We start from the raw sequence: 19844 nt of genomic DNA on the forward strand, positions 1-19844 counted from the left end.
ATGGCTTCATTCTAGACCCTTAAATACACGCAAATGGACACACATACTAGAACGATTACTTGATCAACTGACTCGTGTTTAAAGTGTTTACAGTGTTTACAGTGATTGCCAATTGAATGGTCTTTAGGTTATGGACTGCTCATCAGTCAAAGCAAGCCATTTGAAAATGTCACCTTGGGCTATGGAAAATTGGCCTATAGCTAAAACCCTTCCCGAACCAAATTATCCAATCATAGCATAGCAACTGTAACTTGGCAAAGCAGACGTGGTAAACTTTGGATTTCTCCACAAGTAGCAGCAGTGTGCATGAGGCTGTTAAGAGAAAGATACTCAACATTCAATAAAAATTTTGAGGCATGGATGCTCAATGTGCGGACCACGGGCTTATAGCGGCCCTCAGAAACATTTTGTATGGCCCCCAAACGTGACAAGAAATGCATGCACTATATTTCAATCATCAGCGGTTGATTGATGGATGGATGGATGGATGTCATGATATTATTGTTTGAAATTGTTTGGTAATAGTTTATGTAAGCACAAGACATATTTCATTTTAAGGAAGAAAAGATTGGATTTTGATACAAATATTTAAAGAACTTGAATTTTGTATTTTGCATATATTGTTAAATAGATGCACAAAATGACAGGGGATGTGATCTGAAACCCTTAACACATACATTTATGTGAACAACGTAAAGCAGGAGACTGAAAGAGAGCGCCTGGTAAACAGATCCAAACAAACCTCTGCTTTCACAGACAGACAAACAAATGGAGGTCGATGTAGTAACTCTGCTATAGGACACGCATGGACAGATGGGTGACTTTGAGCTTGCTGTGCAGGAGGGACAGAGTCAGGCCAGGCCACGACCCCGGCCATGTTCTGTTTTCATAACCCTCCTCCTTTTCAGAAAAACATCCCCCTCTCTGCCATCCCCGAGTTCTCAGCAATTTCTCTCTGTCTGAAGTTGCCTCTGGACTGGAGATTACACGCATATTGCTCCCATCTGGTAAAAACCATAGGTGCGCGTGGAAGCGTGCATGCCGTCGGCAGGCTTGTATTCCACGCCTATTCTGTGATTCAAAGGCATATTACCCTCGCCTAAGACAGTTGACCACCAGAGCTAATCCATTATCCTTGTTGGCTGTCAACATGTTGCCCTTCATATGTATAAGGATGTCTGTTCTACCCTCTCTGCCCCCTCCCCCCCCAGTCTCCTTCTCCCTCTTTCACCCCTCCCAGGTGTTCCCATAACTCACCGGGCCTCAAATCCCAGGCGGGCATTCCTGAACTTCAGAAGCATATCGGCAGATGAGAGCCTGGATTTACGGCTTGCTGATGGACAGTGAGAGGGGGGGCATAGCGGAGGAGGCAAGGTGATAGGGTCCACTTCAAAGAGGAGGAAGCGTTTGTTGTTGTTGCACTCCTACGCTCACTGGTGCACACATATGCACGGCTCTCTCCACCCCTCTGAGCCTCTGGCAGCTGGAATGCTCACTCACTGGTCTACACACAGTCACACACACACACACACACACACACACACACACACACACACACACACACACACACACACACACACACACACACACACACACACACACACACACACACACACACACACACACACACACACACACACACACTGTTATCTTAGCTTTCATTTAATTTCTGCAACCTGTATGACCAGATATAGGTGGCGGCTGAGAACTTTGAAGTTTGCCTTTCTTACTCTCACACATCAAAAGACACGCAGAACAATTACAGACATGATTTAGCATTTCCATTTTTCATACTATCAAAGGTGACCCTTCAAAGATTGCCTGCAAGCTTCTTTTTTTTATTGCACCTGCATAAAATATTCCTATTGCTTTTAAATGCCACCGCCTTCTGCGCTATTAGAATTTGTTTGTGTGACTTTGCATATAACACCAAAGGTCACAGAAAAATGGGCTTATGTATAGCCGTTTGTATCTACCTTTATTTGTGTGAGTGTGAGAGTGTTTGTATCTGCGTGTGTGAGCGCACCTCTGTTTCCGACCAGCTGGCGCTACATTGCAGGGGCCCTGCGGAGTGTGAGGTTGATGGATGTGTGTTGTGGTGTCGTTTCTCTGAGCCGGGTGTGTAATGAACCCTGCTTGGCTTCTGTAACATTTCGTCTGATTGATAGCAAACAAAGGCCATTTAACATGCAGGGGTGCTGCCTCTTAACAATGCAACATAGCTTCACAGAGGAGATTACACATATACGGCGTTAGAAAAGACCACAGCGTGCTGCTTGTTAAATTCAAGCTTTCAATTCAAGCTTTCCTTCTGCCCACATGAGCTGAGATGATTTATATATTAAAAATTCTCAACTTTACACTGTAGTGTTAATGGATTCACTACACACTTTTACAGAAAAGAGCATACAGAACTGTTTCTGTTGCTGTGCCTTTAAATGTCCAACATGTCTCTTTTATATCCTTTTCTCATTCCCTCCGCCCTTTTTATTCTTATTCAACACTCACTAAGATTTTCCTCTTCGTGTTGCCCAACGCGACTCATTGTTAAGGTGGAAAGCTGATGTAACTTGTGGCTCTTATTCCCAGTAACCAAGGCGATCCAAAAAGGCTCCGGTCCGCCCGCTGCTTAATCAGACCACTGTTTGTTCACTCTCCCTTTTCTCAGGGTCTGGCCTGCCAACTAAAACCAGCCAGGCATTAATGAAAAGCCAAATCTGCATCTTTATCTTCTCTCACATGGGAGCTTCAGAGGAATTTTCCAAACAGAACTTTCAACTCTGCTACAAACATAAATATAAATATCCTGTTCCCATTTTGTCCCTGTATATGCCCTGACGTTGTTTTCCATCTCTAACCTCCTACAGCGAGCCTCTCTAACCTGCTTCATTTCAGTCATAGCTGAGCCACGAGAGCTCTGATGCTAGATGTGTGTATGTGTTTTGAGTGTTGTGCTGGCCCTGAAGTGACACAGTGAGGGTATAAATAGAGCAGGCCCACAGATCACTGTGCCAGACAGAATGTGGCATCTGCTGTGCTGGGAGTGCAATGTGTTTGAGAGCCTCTAAACTCCTCTCCATTCCTCTTCCCTCCCTTTCCGGTCTCTTATCGTCCTTCCTCCCCTGTTGTGCTCTCTGTTGATTCCCTCTCCAGCTTTACCTTTATCATCTTTATCTTTCCTTCTCCTACTTTTCCCTTTTTTATCTTCTTTCCTTCAGTCCCTCCCTCCTTCTGCCTCATTTTCCTTTTGCCCTCCCCCTTCTTGCACACTTGCAAACATCTGCCGCCATGTGTTGAGTGTTGAGGTGCAGTCCCATTTTCAATTTAGGCTATAAGATCCTATTTCTAAACACACAGAGGGAGCCGGAGAGAGGGTAGAGAGATATTGAAACAATGGAAGTAGGGGGAAAAAGAGAGATAGTCGACCCTGCAGTGGTTTACATCAGAGCCGTGATTTCATATTTACCATGGTTTACAAATTCCTCTACTGCGATGCTACAAATGTTCCATGTGAAAACAATTTAATCCCTTGGGATTACGTGGCGTTCTTGTGAGGCAATCTCGATTGCGACGAGAAACTTTGTAAACCCAGGGGAGAATAAAGCAAAATCATGGTGATTCTCTGCAGGTTATTTCCCGCCCAGAGCGGATTATTAATCCTACTGATTCAGCGATTAATTTCCCTGCTCTCAGTAAAGCCATGACAAAGTGACAGTAACCCCTCTGCCCCCTCCATGTGACATAACGCAGTTTACTGTAAAATATTATACAGGAATTGGTATCCCAACAACATGACTCATTCATACTCTCCACCCACACACCACATAACAATTCAATTAAGAATGATTTCCTTCTAGCATCACTGTACCAACTGTCTTCATTCATCTACCACTTTTTTTATATATATTTTTCCCAGAAGCACTTAATCTCATAATCTGCTTTTGCTGTGACTAGTGTTGGATCCGCTCAAAGACAGGGGACAAACAGGCCGCACAAACGCACACACGCACGCACGCACGCACACACACACTGTCTCCCAGTGTCAGCCAAATTAATAAACAGCTTAGCTGTCATTAGATTTCCATTTTTAAAACCATTCATTCATTCTTTATGCTTCCCTCCTCTTTTTTCTTTTCATCCTATATCCTTCTCCTCAGCTGCCTCCCCGCTCTGTGACAGGTAGTCTTCTGCATTTGTTTGCTGACACAGCGCTATGCCCACCCTCAGGCACTCCAATAATTGTTTTAAGAGTTGATATCGGACACTGGCAGTTGGAGACTTGCAGCAGGGGGGGGGTTATAGGGAGGGGCTGCCATGAGGAAGATGGGGAACTGTCCGACCGTCAGTCAGAGAACAGCGGCAGGACATCTTTTCATCCTTTTGTTTGCTCGCAGGCAGTGTTCTCGCCAGTGAAGACGAAATTCAATCTTCATCCTTTCACTCACTGTTTTTACTCTCCCCTCCACATCACCCCACCCTTTCGACAAAACTATTGTCTGCTTCTATCGTCCCTCTAACCTGCTCTTCCCTTTTTCTCACCCTTTTTTTCTCTGCCTTCCTCTTTCTCACAACTCAGTCAGTCGCATCGGCAGCACACACAAAAGACTCTCCTCCATTTTGTTGGCCCCGGGCGTAGTTGTTTGAGTGAACATTGTGTGAATCTCTTACGTCTTTAAATCTGTAATTACCTAAGCGACTGTGCCAAATGCAGTCTCATTCCCTCACTACACCCCCCCCCAAACTCCATTCCGTCAGGAGTAAGGTTTGTGTTGCCACATTTTGACTGACTGGTGCTGCGTTACCTTGAGATCAATGCTACATTCTGATCAGACAACACTTATGAAATAACTTCAGGGCAGCTTCAACATGAGAAGATAATAATGACTCGAATGCTTTTACTTTAAAGAGCGGTTGTCAGGTGTCTGTGGGAAATGTGTTTCCTATTTCTTATCCAAAGAAGAAGTGTGTTGAAACCCCTAAATCATCATTAGAACACTCAAAATAGTAAAAAGCCTGATTGGTTTGGCAGCCAAACAGAGCATTTCTTGCCAAGTTGAAACCATTTTTCACTTTTTGAACGTGTAGTTTGCTTTTTTCCCACATGCTCTGCCTACCTCTCTCACACACTCACCTCAGAGCTGTCTCTCTTTCAGCGTGTTGTAAGCTGAGTCCAAGACTATCAAGCGAGAGACCCAGAGGATGCCATAGCGGGCATTGGAACGTTCGAAGGCTTTTGCCAAGGGCATTCATCCTGAGAGTTTTCCAGGGCCACACCAGAGCCAGGATGCCATACGTCAGGGGGCACAGAGGAGCATTGTGACCCAGCTCCCACGTTTAGGGGCCTGCTGAGAGGGACCAAAAGAGGAAAACACTGAATGTCATTGTTATACAGCGCCAATGATCTGCTCTGTGTCCTCTGCTATGATGTCATGGCAGACATTGGTCCAGCTGTGGCCAAGCACGCAATGTCTGTGGAACGAGGCCGTTGAGCTCAGCGTTGTGTGAGTTTGAGTATTCTCATGAAAGCTATATTTGATGGTAATTTCACTTTGCAGCTATATTTTCATGTACACAACCTATTCTTCATTGTTAAAGTTTTGGATGCTAAACATTTAGGTGTTGTGCTCTCCACTCTGCAGAGTGTGACTCAGTGGCGAGGACACACTTGTTTGCTCATGATGAAGCACAGATGGAGCAGGAAAATTATCATGTCACGACTAAACCAAGGCATAACAACGTTAGACAAACCGCTCATTGTGTTTGACTCATTTTTTCTCCCTCTGTGAGAAGAATCAATCTACGTCAAACAGATCTTAACCAGATTAGGGCGGGACTACTTTATGTTACAGAAAATCTTCGCCTACCTCTGCCATATGATGCTTTAGTATTTACGGGACTTGACTTGCACAGTATACAGTAAAAGCAGTGTCACTTGCAATCCAGAAGTACACCACATCTTTGGTGTCAAGCTTCACAATGTTTTGCATAGTCTGCCTGTTTACCCTATAAGCACCTGTGCTCTGTGCTATTTCTGTTGACAGTTGGTGGAGGCCAAATAGTACATCATTATGCACGGGAAACCTGACCAACCATGGTAAATATTAGAATTTCACACAAATTCCCCTTCAAAAGTGACATTACCCGACTGTGACAGTTAATTTGTGCTACCGTATATATGCATATCTGGACCGTTGTACTGTATATTCACACTTATGACTCCTTGACAAGAACGCTTTCCTATTACATGCAGCTCTGTACTCACAGTCCATTACCAAAATATTTATTTTTGGCATAAATCCAACAGTAAAGAAAAAAGCAACAGCACTATACACCGATTCCTTCTCCAAGCTTGCAGATTTAATTTATTTTCTCCTTTTCAGCCAACAGACATCTCCCACTGAAGACTGGAACGCAGAGTGATCCAATCCCGAGAAGAATGATGATAGAGGAAATAAAGAAATAAATACTCCCTAAAACTACTACAAGAGGAAAAATGAATGTGTGCCCAGCAGATGTGAAACCAGTCTGGAAACTAGATATTATGCTGGTATTGCTGGCTACGACCTTTGTTGCCGATTACTTAGTTTGAGCGGATAGAAATGGAGATAAGATGCACTTTTTGTTTATTTTGCCATTTCAAGCATAATCTGATTGATTTAATAGGGATAGGAAAAAAAGCTGTTTTTGTTTCTCATTATAAATCTATACTTTTGATGCTTGGTAAGAAACTGACATGGTGGCTTATTGAAATGCTTTCTGTTGCTAAGATGGAACAGTGTTGGTTTTACAAATGTAATTCCCAAAATCTCCTCCTGAAGGTGTGGAAACCATTTTTGAAATTGCTTGATGAGACCTGAATGCCAAGTTTGCTACTATGTTGTACCCTTATTTTGTGTCATCTCTGATATTCTGGCAGTCCCCCCCACCCATGTTTTTTTTTCTTCATGTAAATTATGGTTTATGTTATGTGTCTACCCAGAGGGGCAGCATCTTTACGAATATTGCTGTTGGTAGACAGCTTTGTATCAAGGTAGTTCTCCAATCAGAGGGTCGGTGGTTCGATACCCGGCTTCGGCAGTCGATGTGTCCTTGGGCAAGACACTTAACCCCAAGTTGCTCCCGAAGGCTTGCCATCGGTGTGGACTGGATGTTGCATGAATGTTAGTTAGAGTCTGATGGTGGCACCTTGCATGGTAGCCTGTCATCAGTGTGTGAATGGGTGAATGATATGTAATATATACTACTGATTGTAAGTCGCTTTGGATAAAAGCGTCTGCTAAATGACTGTAATGTAATGTAATGTAATGTGTGAGCTTATTACAGGCGTTGAGCAATAGAGATTTTGCTCAACGCATCTTAAGGTTTGAAGGGGAAGCAAAGAAAGGGTGAAAATAAAGAAAGAAAGACAGAGCAAAGAAGAAAAATGTTGCAGCATCAAGCCATGAGTGGTTGTTTAGGGTTATATGCAATGGGATCCAGACAGCAAATTGATTATGATGCAGTAACACTAATCCGATGTCTGAGCCCCATATCGCTGCTGTAGACAGAGCATCCCCATAGGACAACAATCCTGCACCCACTCGCATCTTTCCCGGACTTCCACATCAATAGGATCCCCTATTGATTTGTTTCCAGCCCCGTTTCTCAGTTATTATGTGTTATTGTATTGTGTGTTCCATGTCCTGTGTATGTCCTAAATGTAAAAAGTATAAATAAAATCATAAAAAAGAAAAAAAAACATTTCACTGCAACTTTTTTTGCTTGATGCTAGAACTTCTTTGTTCATTCACAGCTTTGCTTTTGAACATGATGCCAGATACAATTTCAACTGCATGAGAAAAATAATAAGAACACCTTCCAACTGTTAAAAAAGTAATCTGTCTATATCGCCTGAAATTCTCTCCCATATGTAACCAATGAATGAAAGGACTACTGATGTATGCTACATTTCAATTTGCTTCAGGGATACAAGCCTAAGCTTAATTGCTTCCACACACTCAACTGTGCAGTGAGAATTCAAAGTCATCATATTAGCCGTGCTGGATGTTTGATTCTGAACCATGTTATTACCGTCGTCCCCCGACACCCTATTTCTGCAGCTCTGAGCAAAAGTGGACCGAGAACCCTGCAGGAAACTGATGGTTGCACATCGCTGCCCTACGACTACTGGTGAAGACAGTTACCGTGGTTACAGAGTGTGTGTAAGAGGCTGATAAGAGCAATGTTTGGATCAAACAGAGGTAGGCAGAGGTGGGGTACGGTTTAGGAATTTAAGCCAAGGCATAGATGATGAGTTCCTTGGTTCATGTGCTTTGTGTGTTCGCTCCCCTTCATGTCTGTCTGTCCATTTGACATCATGCTTCATTTATCTATATTATAGCAGAGAGTTCCTCTTCACATAGACTTGAAAAATACCCAAGTGCACTGAAGAGATGCTGTTAATCAATAAATATACTGTATAGAATGGCAGTGAAAAAGATTAATGTGAAATGTAGCCGAATTACATGTCTGCAAAATCATTTTCTCTGGGATTTTCAAGGGAATAGAAGAAAAAAATATATTATTCCCTATTGTTCTTTCTAGATCTTCTAAGTGGATCAAGTCATTATAGGTGCATTTGTGGTCACAATAAAATTGTTTCCTTGGTTCAGCCATAGCCTTTCTCTGACTAATCATTCCGTCCATTTGCTTCTAATAATTCATTCCAAGTTAGAACCTGGGCTTACAAAAACAGACGTGATGCAGCAGACTCTGGGGATTATTGATTAAATGACTTATTGATGGAAGGCTGCAGGCTCTATGCTGCAAATTGATTCTGTTTCTAGGGAGAAGACAGGCCATAAGGAGATGTTGTAACTCATAATAGCCTTGCAGAGGTTAAAATAAGATTTAGAATAGTATGGTACCATAAACTGTTAAGGGCTATATGGCTCATGATGGCAGAATTTTGGTAACGCATGCACAAACAACCCGTCTTTTTATATCCTTATGAGGGACTCTGAGTCTAATACCCAAACTACAGAACAACAACCTCATCTGTAACCCCTTGGAGAAGCATGGACCAAAAAAATACCCTCAAATAAAATGTCTTTCAAAGTTTAACAATACGAAAAATGTGGAGCCACACACGTTTTACATACACATTTCAATTTTTCAAATCTAAACTCAGATTTACCCGACCAACATTGTGGGAAGTTTTGGGAAATTCTTCTCTTTCTGTTTTCACGAGGGAGCACTCAAAGTAGGTTTCTCTGCTACTTTATGACAGAGACAAGAAGGAAAGACAGAGAGAGAGAGTAGACGCTGAGGTGGTGCTCCGCTTGATACATATGATAATGAACATCTGTGTTTTGAAAAAACGTGATATTGGGGCTGCAGTATAGCAATTTAATCTTAGTTCAGAGAAAGACGCTTCAGGTTTAGTTGAGGTGAAGGAAAGTAGAAATATGAACTTTTGATAATAAACCAGCGTGTATGTGTATTTTGACAACCAACCACTGTACTTTACATTTTAGATTAAGGTTGTCTGATGAATATATGCTGCATACAAATTAAAGAATGTCTAATTGTTTGTCCTATAATACACCAAGGGAGTTGGAAGAATTCTGGGACTCATTCCAGCCCTATTACCTGATTAGAAATTAGCTGAGGTAGAAAAGCAGGTACTACTACAAAACTGGGTCTTGTACCAACAACATAATTGATAATAGGTCTCGACTTAATGATGACAGGTATTGAAATGTAGTTTTGACATTTAAGTAAGATTGAAAAAACAACATATTTATATATATTAACATTCTTGAAAACTATATTCTGGACACAGGCAATACCACATATGAACTAAGGAGTATAAAAAGGAAATCTCTATCAGTGAGGGTGGACTTAATATTAGAAATACCTAGATTGCATATATTGCAACAGCTTCACAGATAACCATGAAGTTGAATCAACACTACAGCAGTCTTTGTGCTTTAATGCATACGTATTCTTGGGATCTTGATTTCACATTGACTTGGATGCCTTGTTTCGAGCTGCTCTGTACCTGTATCTCTCTGCCTCTGATCAGTCCTGACAGCTGTCCTTCCCCAACCTTGCCCTATAAACACACATACACACACAGAAAACAAACGATGCTGAGCAAGTGCAGCCCACGGGGCCTATCTCATAAAGCAGGATTACCATTTTAGCTGGTGAAATTGCATCTGAGTAACACCTAATGCATCTGTCTTTACTTCAGCCTGTGTTCCAGATCTGCTTTGAAGCGCTTAAAAGTTTTATTCAGCAGCGTTTAGTTATTCTGCTGTATGAGACTGGTTTCAGGAATCCACTAACAACTTTGTCAAACAGCATATGGGGCATAGACTGTTTGAGTCTGTTTTATGTTGCTCGGCTCTGACAGGTTGAGAGAGTTGTGGAAAAGTCAAGAGCACCCAAAGCAAATGAGTTGGGAGAGATAATAAAATATCTACACCCAATGTGGAGAGAGAGAAGCGCTCCTCTGACATGCCGTTGCTGTTGCAATGACAGGTATTTCATCTTGAAAGCAAAGAGTGACCTCATCCCGATAAAATACATAAAACAATGTTAAAACAGAGCCATTAAGTAAGTGTTTTCTGTCTGCCAAAGCTTCCCCCTTTACTCTTGGCTGCCATTTCTAGCTTCATGTTCTTTCTGTTGCCAACTTCAGTGCACAGGCTTTTCTGAGCTGTAGAAACACAATTTAGGTAAACAATCTAGCTCCTATTGTGTCGCCTATTTTATTCCACTACACTCCCTGGGTAAAGAAAAAACAAATCATAGTTCCCATCAGTAGCCAAATATTGTATTTATATTGAGTGCTTATACTAATTAATTGCTAGTCAATGAGCCTTTGCGTTTTATGCAGAGCGCATGATGATGCTGTCTCTTATTGTTCAGCATGCAGTGAAAGATTTTTAATAACAAGTCAGATGACTCTTAACTTCACAATGACCATGTTGTTTGATTCATTAGGATATTGACATATACTGATGAGCAATATATGTCCTCTCAATTGCAGCTATCACTCCAACCAGAATCATTCATTTGTTATGATTAACAGTGGTTGAAGTTTCAATCGTTACGTCAGTAAGGCTTAAGCGAGTCTCAAGCCAAGGCAAATTTGATTTTGCAGTGAAATATGTTTTCATTGAGTCATCCTTTCTGTTTATAGACTAAATCATTTCTGGTGGCAACCTTTCTATGTGAGCAATCCTTTTCAAAACAGCTCAAAAACTTTTGCAAAAACAGCCTCATCATCCATGTCAAGTGGATGCCGTAGGCTCACAGTACTTGGAATGTGGTTTGGGGTTATTTATTGTGTGCCATTCAAATATCAGTAACAGTAAACAATATTTGCCAAATATGGCTTGTCTGAAGCCCAGCTCAATAGCCTCTTTAGATCTCTCAACAGAGAACAGCTTGTTTTTCGTCATCTCTCTCTCCAGACCTCTAATCCTGCTCCATTGTCTCTCAGTGCTGGTTTATGGAGGGTAAGGATGTGTACAGAAGAGGAAAGCAGACATCATAATTAGAAACTCCCCATTAACCGCCAGTGTTAAAATTCACAATTTGTTTACTCTTCCAGTTTAACCCCTTCCTTTAGTCAAATTAAACATATGTCTTTGTTTGGCCTTGTGGCAGTCACTTAGTTTGCTGCAAATTCTTATAAATGTATGCATGACCAATGACATGCACTTATTTTAACATCATTCAAATGCTCACTGAGAAAACAGGATTGAATTCTGTGATATAATATTGCTTTTGCCTCACTTTGCCTAACCCCGAGGATTTAGGGGTTTTATTTCATCTCATCCCCAGGCCCCAGGATGTTGCCATTATTATTATTACAACTTTTGCACTGATGATTATATTTGAATCCCAGCAATGAATCACTGTTTTTGAAGCAATTACCAATTTTGAAATGTTTAACTATAGGGAGAAGTTTAAAATCTAAAGTCAAGTCAAAAGTCTTATGAGCAAGTTAGTCACATAAGTATTTCAGGTATCTGAGCACTGGTCACAATCCTTATGTTTTACTGGAACAGTCTTTCTTACAAAGCAATTTTATTCTATTTTATTGGTTAAGATTTATTTTGTTCAATCTATTATAACTATTACCACCAGTAGCTGTTCTTTCGATCATCGGACACACTAAGTATGTCATTCCTCCAACCCGCATAGTCTTTCATGAACATGATTTTAAAGTTTTTGCTCCATCATCGTGGTATGAGGTACAGAGTCACTTTAAACTACTTTATTTTATAAGAATGGAAGATTAAAAAAACAGGTTTAAGCACTATTGACCACTGAATGTGCATGTTCTGTCACTGCTAATTCATGTTTGATGTAATTTGCTGTTTATATTGAGCGTTTGGCATCTCTTGTTTTTTTTTTTACTTGTTGCTGTTATGTTTTATGTATGTTGTTTTTGCTTTTATTTCAAAAGTTTTATGCTACTGTCTTGACACACTCGAAAATAGGATTTTATATCTCAATGGGATTATCCTGGTAAAAAAATGGTTGAATAACAAAAAAATAAAATAAAATAGATACAATAATTACATTAAAATAAACCGCTTACGCGACACAAAAAGCACTGTATGATTTAGTACACAACATCAAGACAAGCATGTAATCACATTACTCACAGCCTGTTTTTTGGCACACATTTTGGTGCAAATATTTATTAAAACCTGAAATTATTTTTTCTATTGATTCCTATTTATTTATAATTCCTATTTTCCATTTTCAGTTTCTCTTTTTAAGTAATGTTATCATCACTGTATTTTGAATGTATTCAATAAAAAAACACAATGGCTATGGTTTTCTGCTAAACGTTCACCCTCTCTGTTTGTGTCAGGGAAAAGCAGATAGACATGTAAAAACAAACAAAAAGAAAGAGAAAAATGAAACTTTAAAAATTAGCAACTTAACTGCACACTAGTATATACAGTATATAATGGCTCCAGTAAGTTATGAGGCATATGGGAAATGTACAGTACCAGTCAAAAGTTTGGACACACCTTCTCATTCAATGGTTTTTCTTTATTTTTATTTTCATTTTTTTCTACATTGTAGATTAATATTTAAGACATCCAAACTATGAAGGAACACATATGGAATTATGTGGTAAACAAACAAATGCTCAACAAACCAGAATATGTTTTATATTTTAGATTCTTCAAAGTAGTTGAATGAGAAGGTGTGTCCAAACTTTTGACTGGTACTGTATGACAGTGTTGTCAAACAACCAGCACAAGGCTTGTTCAGGTTTTACTTTTACTTATTTCTGATGACAACATCCGGCTCAGCCATGACTCAGATGTAGCCAACGACCTCATCAAACACACTCAAAATCTACAGTGTACATATTAAGCAACATATAAAAAATGCTTAGTTTATAAATGATAACATGAGTGACAGGCAGCTACTCTGTTCCCACGTGGTTTCTTTTGAGTTTTGTTTATTGCCATTTCTTTTAACTAACCTAAAATATGAAAAAAAAATAAAAATATAAATTTATTAGTTGTAAATACTATATCACTTAAATTCAAATAGGCAATGTTTGGAGCTCCTTAAGATAAGATAAGATAAGATAAGATAAGATAAGATAAGATAAGATAAGATAAGATAATCCTTTATTAGTCCCGCAGCGGGGAAATTTGCAGGCTTACAGCAGCATAGAGTTAAAGTGCACACAAGAGACATAGTAAAGAAAGACAAGATAAAAATAAAAAAAATTAAAATTAAAAATTAAAAAAACAAGTATTATAAATAAGCAATAAAAACAGTAGAAATCGTAGAAAACAGTAGAGAAAAAAAAAGTGATCATTTAATTATTGTGCGCATAAATCGGTGACCTTGTGGGGAAAAGGTTAATAATTAGGTTACAATTACTATCACCTTACGGGATTATGGGACACGACGCAACTATCTTAATGTTAAAACGGTGGGCATCTGCTCCTTCCACCTGCCTCCGGTGAGGAGCTTCGCTGTCTGTGCAGTGCTCGTCAGACGGGTTTTCTCCCCAGCCTCTGCGTGTCTCTGCCGCTCTCACACGCACACAGGAGAGCAGCTCTACAAACAGGAAGTAGAAGAACAAAAAAAAAAGGCAGAAAGCAGCTCATGAAAACAAGGAAGTAAACGCGGTCGGATCGAAGTTGGAGCCCCTCTCTTTCTTCTGCTGTAAAAAAAGAGAAAGTAGGTCGGTCGACAGCTCAGTGATAGAATTCAAAAAGCACAACGAATGTGCTAAGGAAGTTAGCCCGGCAAGCTAATTCCTCCACTATTATCTCACAACAAGCCCCAGACAGAAAAGAAACAGAGGGAGGGTGGGGTGGGGAGGGGAGAGGAAGGAAGGAAGGAAGGAAGACACAAACAAGTAAGTACACTGCAAGCCCCCACAGGATGAGGATGAGGATGTGTGTTTGTGTGTGAGGAAGGCACGATGTGAATGTGTGAGACAGAGAAATAGCAGAGAGCTGTGGGGGGGAAGAGATTCTGCATTACACCACTTTTTTTTTTTCTCTCTCTACCGGTTGTTTGTGTCAGCAGTGAGGAAAGAGTACACAGACATAGTTAGCTCAGGAGAGGAAGGCTCCAAGGAGAAGAACAAAAGAAGAAGATGTCTCCTTGTTTGTGTGTGCGTTCTGTGCACAAGGCATGCACCGTGGTGTCTCTCTTCACTCTTTCACCTCACTCCTGCAGGGTGGGGGGAGAAAAGGGCATGTAGACAAAAAAAAGCGAAATAAAACATGTAAAGGATAGAGCCTAATGACTTGCAGAGGGAGGTGAAATCAAAAGAGCGTGGGTGTTTTGGTCATGCTGAGAGTTTCAGCCGTGCTCGGCACTTTCTGTTTGAAAGTCAGTAAACACAAGTTAGTCTGTTTGCACACAAAGACAGTTCAGTGACTGCAGATGGGGTCTTCTTGTTTATTGTCCTTGCAAAACGCTGTGTTTTTTTGTGTGATAGTGTCGCTCTGCATGCTGTCTCCTGTGGACTTTGCCTCCCTCTGTACATCATCTGTTTTGGGAATATTATATCAGGGGGGGATTAGTCCTAAAGATCTTGGACTTTCCCCTGTGCAAATATGAGAGCTGTTCAGAGAAGGTCACAGCTATTAATAACCTGTTCTCTACTCTGTGTGTCTCCTATAAGACTTATTCCTCCTATCCCAGGAATTATTATCAGCCACCATGGACCACAAAGGGGAACCCCAGGAAGAAGGTATGGGGCTGAAACACGAGGAGCTGCCGCAGATGGACGGATCATGTGATGCGTGCGAGCCTGACGAGGCCCAACCGGCCACACAAGTGTGCCACACCTGCAGCTTTGCCTTCTGCTCTGTCCACGCTGACAGACATGCCAGCAGCACACATCACCCCATAATGCCTTACAACCATGAGGGGACACAAGCTAATGGACTTGGCACCAACAGAGACTCCAGAGTTCCAGATGGAGCTGAGGATGACGCTGGTGCGGAGAGGCCAGATGGAATTGGTGCGAATCAGGAGATGGCGATGGCTAATGGAGATGAGAGTGGGGATGCTGGGGAAAGAGAAGCAGCCAGGAGTGGTCTGCATCCGGAGGCTGAGCTTGGTGATGGAGCTGAGGGTGCAGAAGCAGGGCAGGAGGCCGTGGTTGCTAAGGAGGCTGGGAAGAGGGACACCGTGACGGTAGAGAGGCTGCGCTGCAAGGAGCATAAAGAGGAAGGCTCCCTCTACTGTAAACCAGATGAGAAGATCATCTGTGTGGTGTGTGCCGTGCAGGGTGAGCACCGTGAGCATGAGATAATCACCCTGCATGAGGCCTACGTGTGGCAGAAGGTGAGTCTCATACCCAGAACATGATATGTTTGTATATATAAATTAATCACACAGTTGTATGTGTGTATGTATGTGTATATATATATATATGTATAGCACTGTGTGATTAACTGTATGCTCTCTACTGTAGTTAATCTCTTAAATGTATAACAATCTATTCAGTGTCATCTAGCCAGTTTTCATTTGAAATTCCATATTAAGTAGTATTCAAATAGCTGTAGGCCATGCAGTCTTTAAGTCAACTCATTAGGGCTCTCTTAGAGCGCTGTGTGATACTTTAAATATAACAATCCCTCATGATCACCCACATGACCTCATAAATATATTGATTTAATTGCACAGCAACATAAATAATTCCTAATGAAAACTGTGAAATGGAAATGAAACAGCAGGTGTATATATCCCAATGTCCATTTGGCTTGATACCAATTCACCCTTCCTCCATTTCCCAGATTTAATAGGTCAAGGGAGTCACCACTTATTCAGTGCAGCAGTGCAGGTGGTTGATCCAGTTAGCCGGGCAAATGCTGTCCTGGATTTTGAGAATAACTCCATCATTGAATATGTGCTCAGTTCTGCAGAGCATAGTGTTTGAGATGATTATAGAACCATTTAGAGTCTGAGGTTATGTTAACACATTCTGACTATTTTACTGCCCAGTGGACCAATTAATGGGGGGGGCGCGATTGTATCCGAAACCAGGACTTAGTTTTGGATTAATATTTTGAACAGTAAAAGGTTTTGTTTGTGAACACTAAAATGAACTGACTCACAAAGCCGGTGCGTTTAGCTACAGTAGTAATGACCCACTGCAATTTTACAGAGCACAAGTTTTGTCCTCTACAATGTGGCTTCATATCTGAAAGACAAAAGTAGAACAGTGCTCTACACTGGCTTACTCTTACATCATGGCCGCATATAGATTGATGAGAGACAAAGGGGGTCACACACAAACACACACATGAAGATGCACACACACTGGCACACAGCCTAAGGCCACATTATTTACTCTAAACCTACTCTAGCTTTTATCCTGCTCAATGTGTCAGTGCATTCATGGGAAAGAACTCTTAATCTCCAGGAGTAGTGATATGATTTCCTGTTGCTGTACATTGCATTAAACATGTATCATGTCAACCTGTAAGTGCATTGTAGCCTGTGATTGACTGGTGAGCTGTCAAGGATGTACCATGCCTTTTTCTTTTAAATATCTTCTAAATATCAGTACTGAGATTGTTAAAATGTGCAATGTATGTTTTTTTTTTTTTCGTAAAGCCCAGTCTTTCTTTTTATGTAGGTATGAGATCAAGTTAATTTGATGCTCTTCTGAATGATTAACAGAGCAATAATGAATTTATACCAGATAATCTCTGTGTAGTTATTTGCTGTGTTTTATGTAATGGCACACTCTGTTGTGTTAACTGTGTGTTTGTCTGCTCCACCTGTAGAGCAGGCAAGGTTATGACCTACTGGGCTGTACACAACAGATGTCTGAGAAGATCAAAACCAAGTGGACCAACCCTGAGGTGAGTGCAAACTCCTGCACACAGTCCCACTGAGTAGAATCCTCACGAGAGTTAACCAGTAAGTGCCATTTTTAGAAACCGCCTCCCAATGGATTTGCACTCAACTGTTCTCATTTAGAAATGAGCTCAAATTAAATGAGATTTTATCTGCATCAATAATAGTACACTTGACGCCTGACAAAGTGACACTGCAAAGCCCGCAAGTCCATTTTTACATGTCAATACAATTCTATATTTCATGTTTCCCCAGTCAATGACTTCCCTAGCTACTTTCCAGTATTACAATTTGGATCACTGACTATTTTATTTGAAGGTGTGATTATTATTTTTGTTTCATCTGAAAATAGCTACATGAGTATTTTTTTTTTTTATCAAAAAGGGTTATGTCTATAGCATCTTCATTGTTTTTTTGTTTTTTCAAACAAATTGGTTTAACCTGGTTTTAAGGCTTAGGAAGCCATAACAGAGCAAAATGAGCCATTACTCATTTCTAATTCAGTGGGTACAACAGTAAACACTGCAGCGGTATGGAGTCTGCAGCAGTGGAAACACAGCAGTATAGAATGTGATAAAGAGGGATTAGAAGGAGAGGAGATAATGTCGTAAAAAACATTGGTTAGTAAACAGGAGAGCCAATTATTATTTAAAGCTATAAATTCATAATGCTGCCCCGTTCAACGGTAAGACACTTTTGGTTTCTGCAGCTACAATTCTACTTGAAGTGGACAATTGATGTCGTCGTCGTGAGATCACTGAGTCGTGTCATTGTCAGGCTTCAGCTGATGTCACTTTTTTGACTCAGCACTTCAGAGGTTGTTTTTTTTCAAAGTGACTCTATTTACTCATAGTCATCTAAAATGTAGAGGTATACAGAATACCCAGTAGCTGTTTTTATACCCTTGTTGGACTTGTTAAGTTGACAAAAATCCTCCTCTCTAGGACTTTGAGAGTAGATGAAGAGTATTTCACTGCGTTTAATTGTAAGGGGTTTCTAATATTTTTTTTATTCCTCTGTATAAATAAATGGCATGGACGATATATTAAAGACACCTTTCACTACAATGTAGCCAAATATAACACAAATACTCATTAAACCCTCATAAAGGTGTGAAACAAAGACAAGCAATAATGATCACTTGTTGAAACAATGATCATAACCCTATTTCTACATTTCTATTTAACCTTCACAAGGTTGCTGTCTGAATAGTAGGGAGCCTGGTGCATTTTGCACACAGTCTCCTTTCTTTTGATATCAACCAAAACCAAAGCGGCAAACTGTGTTTTCATGTCAAGTCAACCTTGAAAACCGCGGCTGTATTTCCATTACGGGATGCCATAGCGGGGGCATATTCTGCTACCAAAAATAAAACCTGACCGCAGACAGTTCATGTTGTGCAGTGAGAGATGTAACAGTGAGCGACAGGATCGGGTCTCATCTTTGGTCTCAGCTACTTACCGTCCACAGTGGCTGCACCTGCTCTCTCAAACAACCCTGCTCAGCCTGTTCTTCCCTTTTGCTCTGCTTATAAATGTCTGAACGCACCAGGGAGCAGTGGCGGGCACAGGAGCACATCTCAGTACCTGCAGAGATGTGACCAAAGCACAGTGGCATGATGCAGAAGGTTAATTGGACTTGCCAGCAAGAGGCAACACTTTTACTGGCAGCCAGCACCCCATCTGAGTTCATTTCTATCATCATACTGAAATATCAATGCTGCCCCAAGGACTTCCTGGACATTTAGTCTTGTGCTGTTCCACTGTAGGGCTGCAGTGCGCTCGGCGAAAAAAAACCCACTTACCTGCTCACTCAAAGGCCACTGTGTGAGAGACCATCATGTGGATGTGTCAGTGTGTCCGCTCTGAACGCTCAAATGTCAAGTTTCTTACTATGCATGACAGACAACCATCAGAGTGCTCCTGGTGAGGACAGTCGTGTCTATGTGTGATTGAGAAAGACAGAGGCAAAAAAAAAGAGAACGAGATGAGGCTGAGGTTTCAGGAGTTTAAGTTGCGTGGTATCTATGTCGTCAGATTGATGTCATATTTTGTGAGCAAGATCAACCTTGCTCATGAGCAAATAATACTTTTTCCACATTCACATATATTGATTGCAACCCGCACTATAGAAGTCCTAGCGAACCAAATCAACAACTGAGAGTTGGACAGGCAGCTGCGAGCTAGAAACACATAATAGAGAGAAACAAAGAATGGCACCTCCGTGTAAATAACTAACCAGCAAGCGCACAGCAGCCACCACGCACAAGTGTGTGTCTGGAGGGCATATACACCCTTCCAACTAACTTCTGCTCCACTGGCTCTCTTATGATTGGTCACTTTCAACGCAATCACACCCACACATCACTGCTGTATGTCGCAGTTATGTGTCTGCGAGTCCACCAGATTGGAAAGGTCCAAATCCGCCAGTAAACAACTACAATGTGTATTAAACAGACGAGGTTTCTTGTTGTAGTT

General features: G+C 41.0%; 1 protein-coding gene across 1 annotated transcript in view; it reads left to right on the forward strand.

Moving 5' to 3' along the window:
• Nucleotides 1-14356: 14356 nt before the first annotated feature.
• The window catches only part of trim44 (tripartite motif containing 44), a 41497-nt gene continuing 36009 nt past the window's right edge, over nt 14357-19844 (forward strand). Inside the window, exons 1-3 of the mRNA XM_054620188.1 lie at nt 14357-14401; nt 15179-15846; nt 17295-17372. Coding sequence (XP_054476163.1) covers nt 15217-15846; nt 17295-17372 — 708 coding nt within the window. The 5' untranslated portion in view covers nt 14357-14401; nt 15179-15216. The remainder of the gene's footprint in view (nt 14402-15178; nt 15847-17294; nt 17373-19844) is intronic.

This window comes from Anoplopoma fimbria, chromosome 19 (assembly GCF_027596085.1).
Source record: "Anoplopoma fimbria isolate UVic2021 breed Golden Eagle Sablefish chromosome 19, Afim_UVic_2022, whole genome shotgun sequence".
In the NCBI taxonomy this organism is placed as follows: Eukaryota; Metazoa; Chordata; class Actinopteri; order Perciformes; family Anoplopomatidae; genus Anoplopoma; species Anoplopoma fimbria.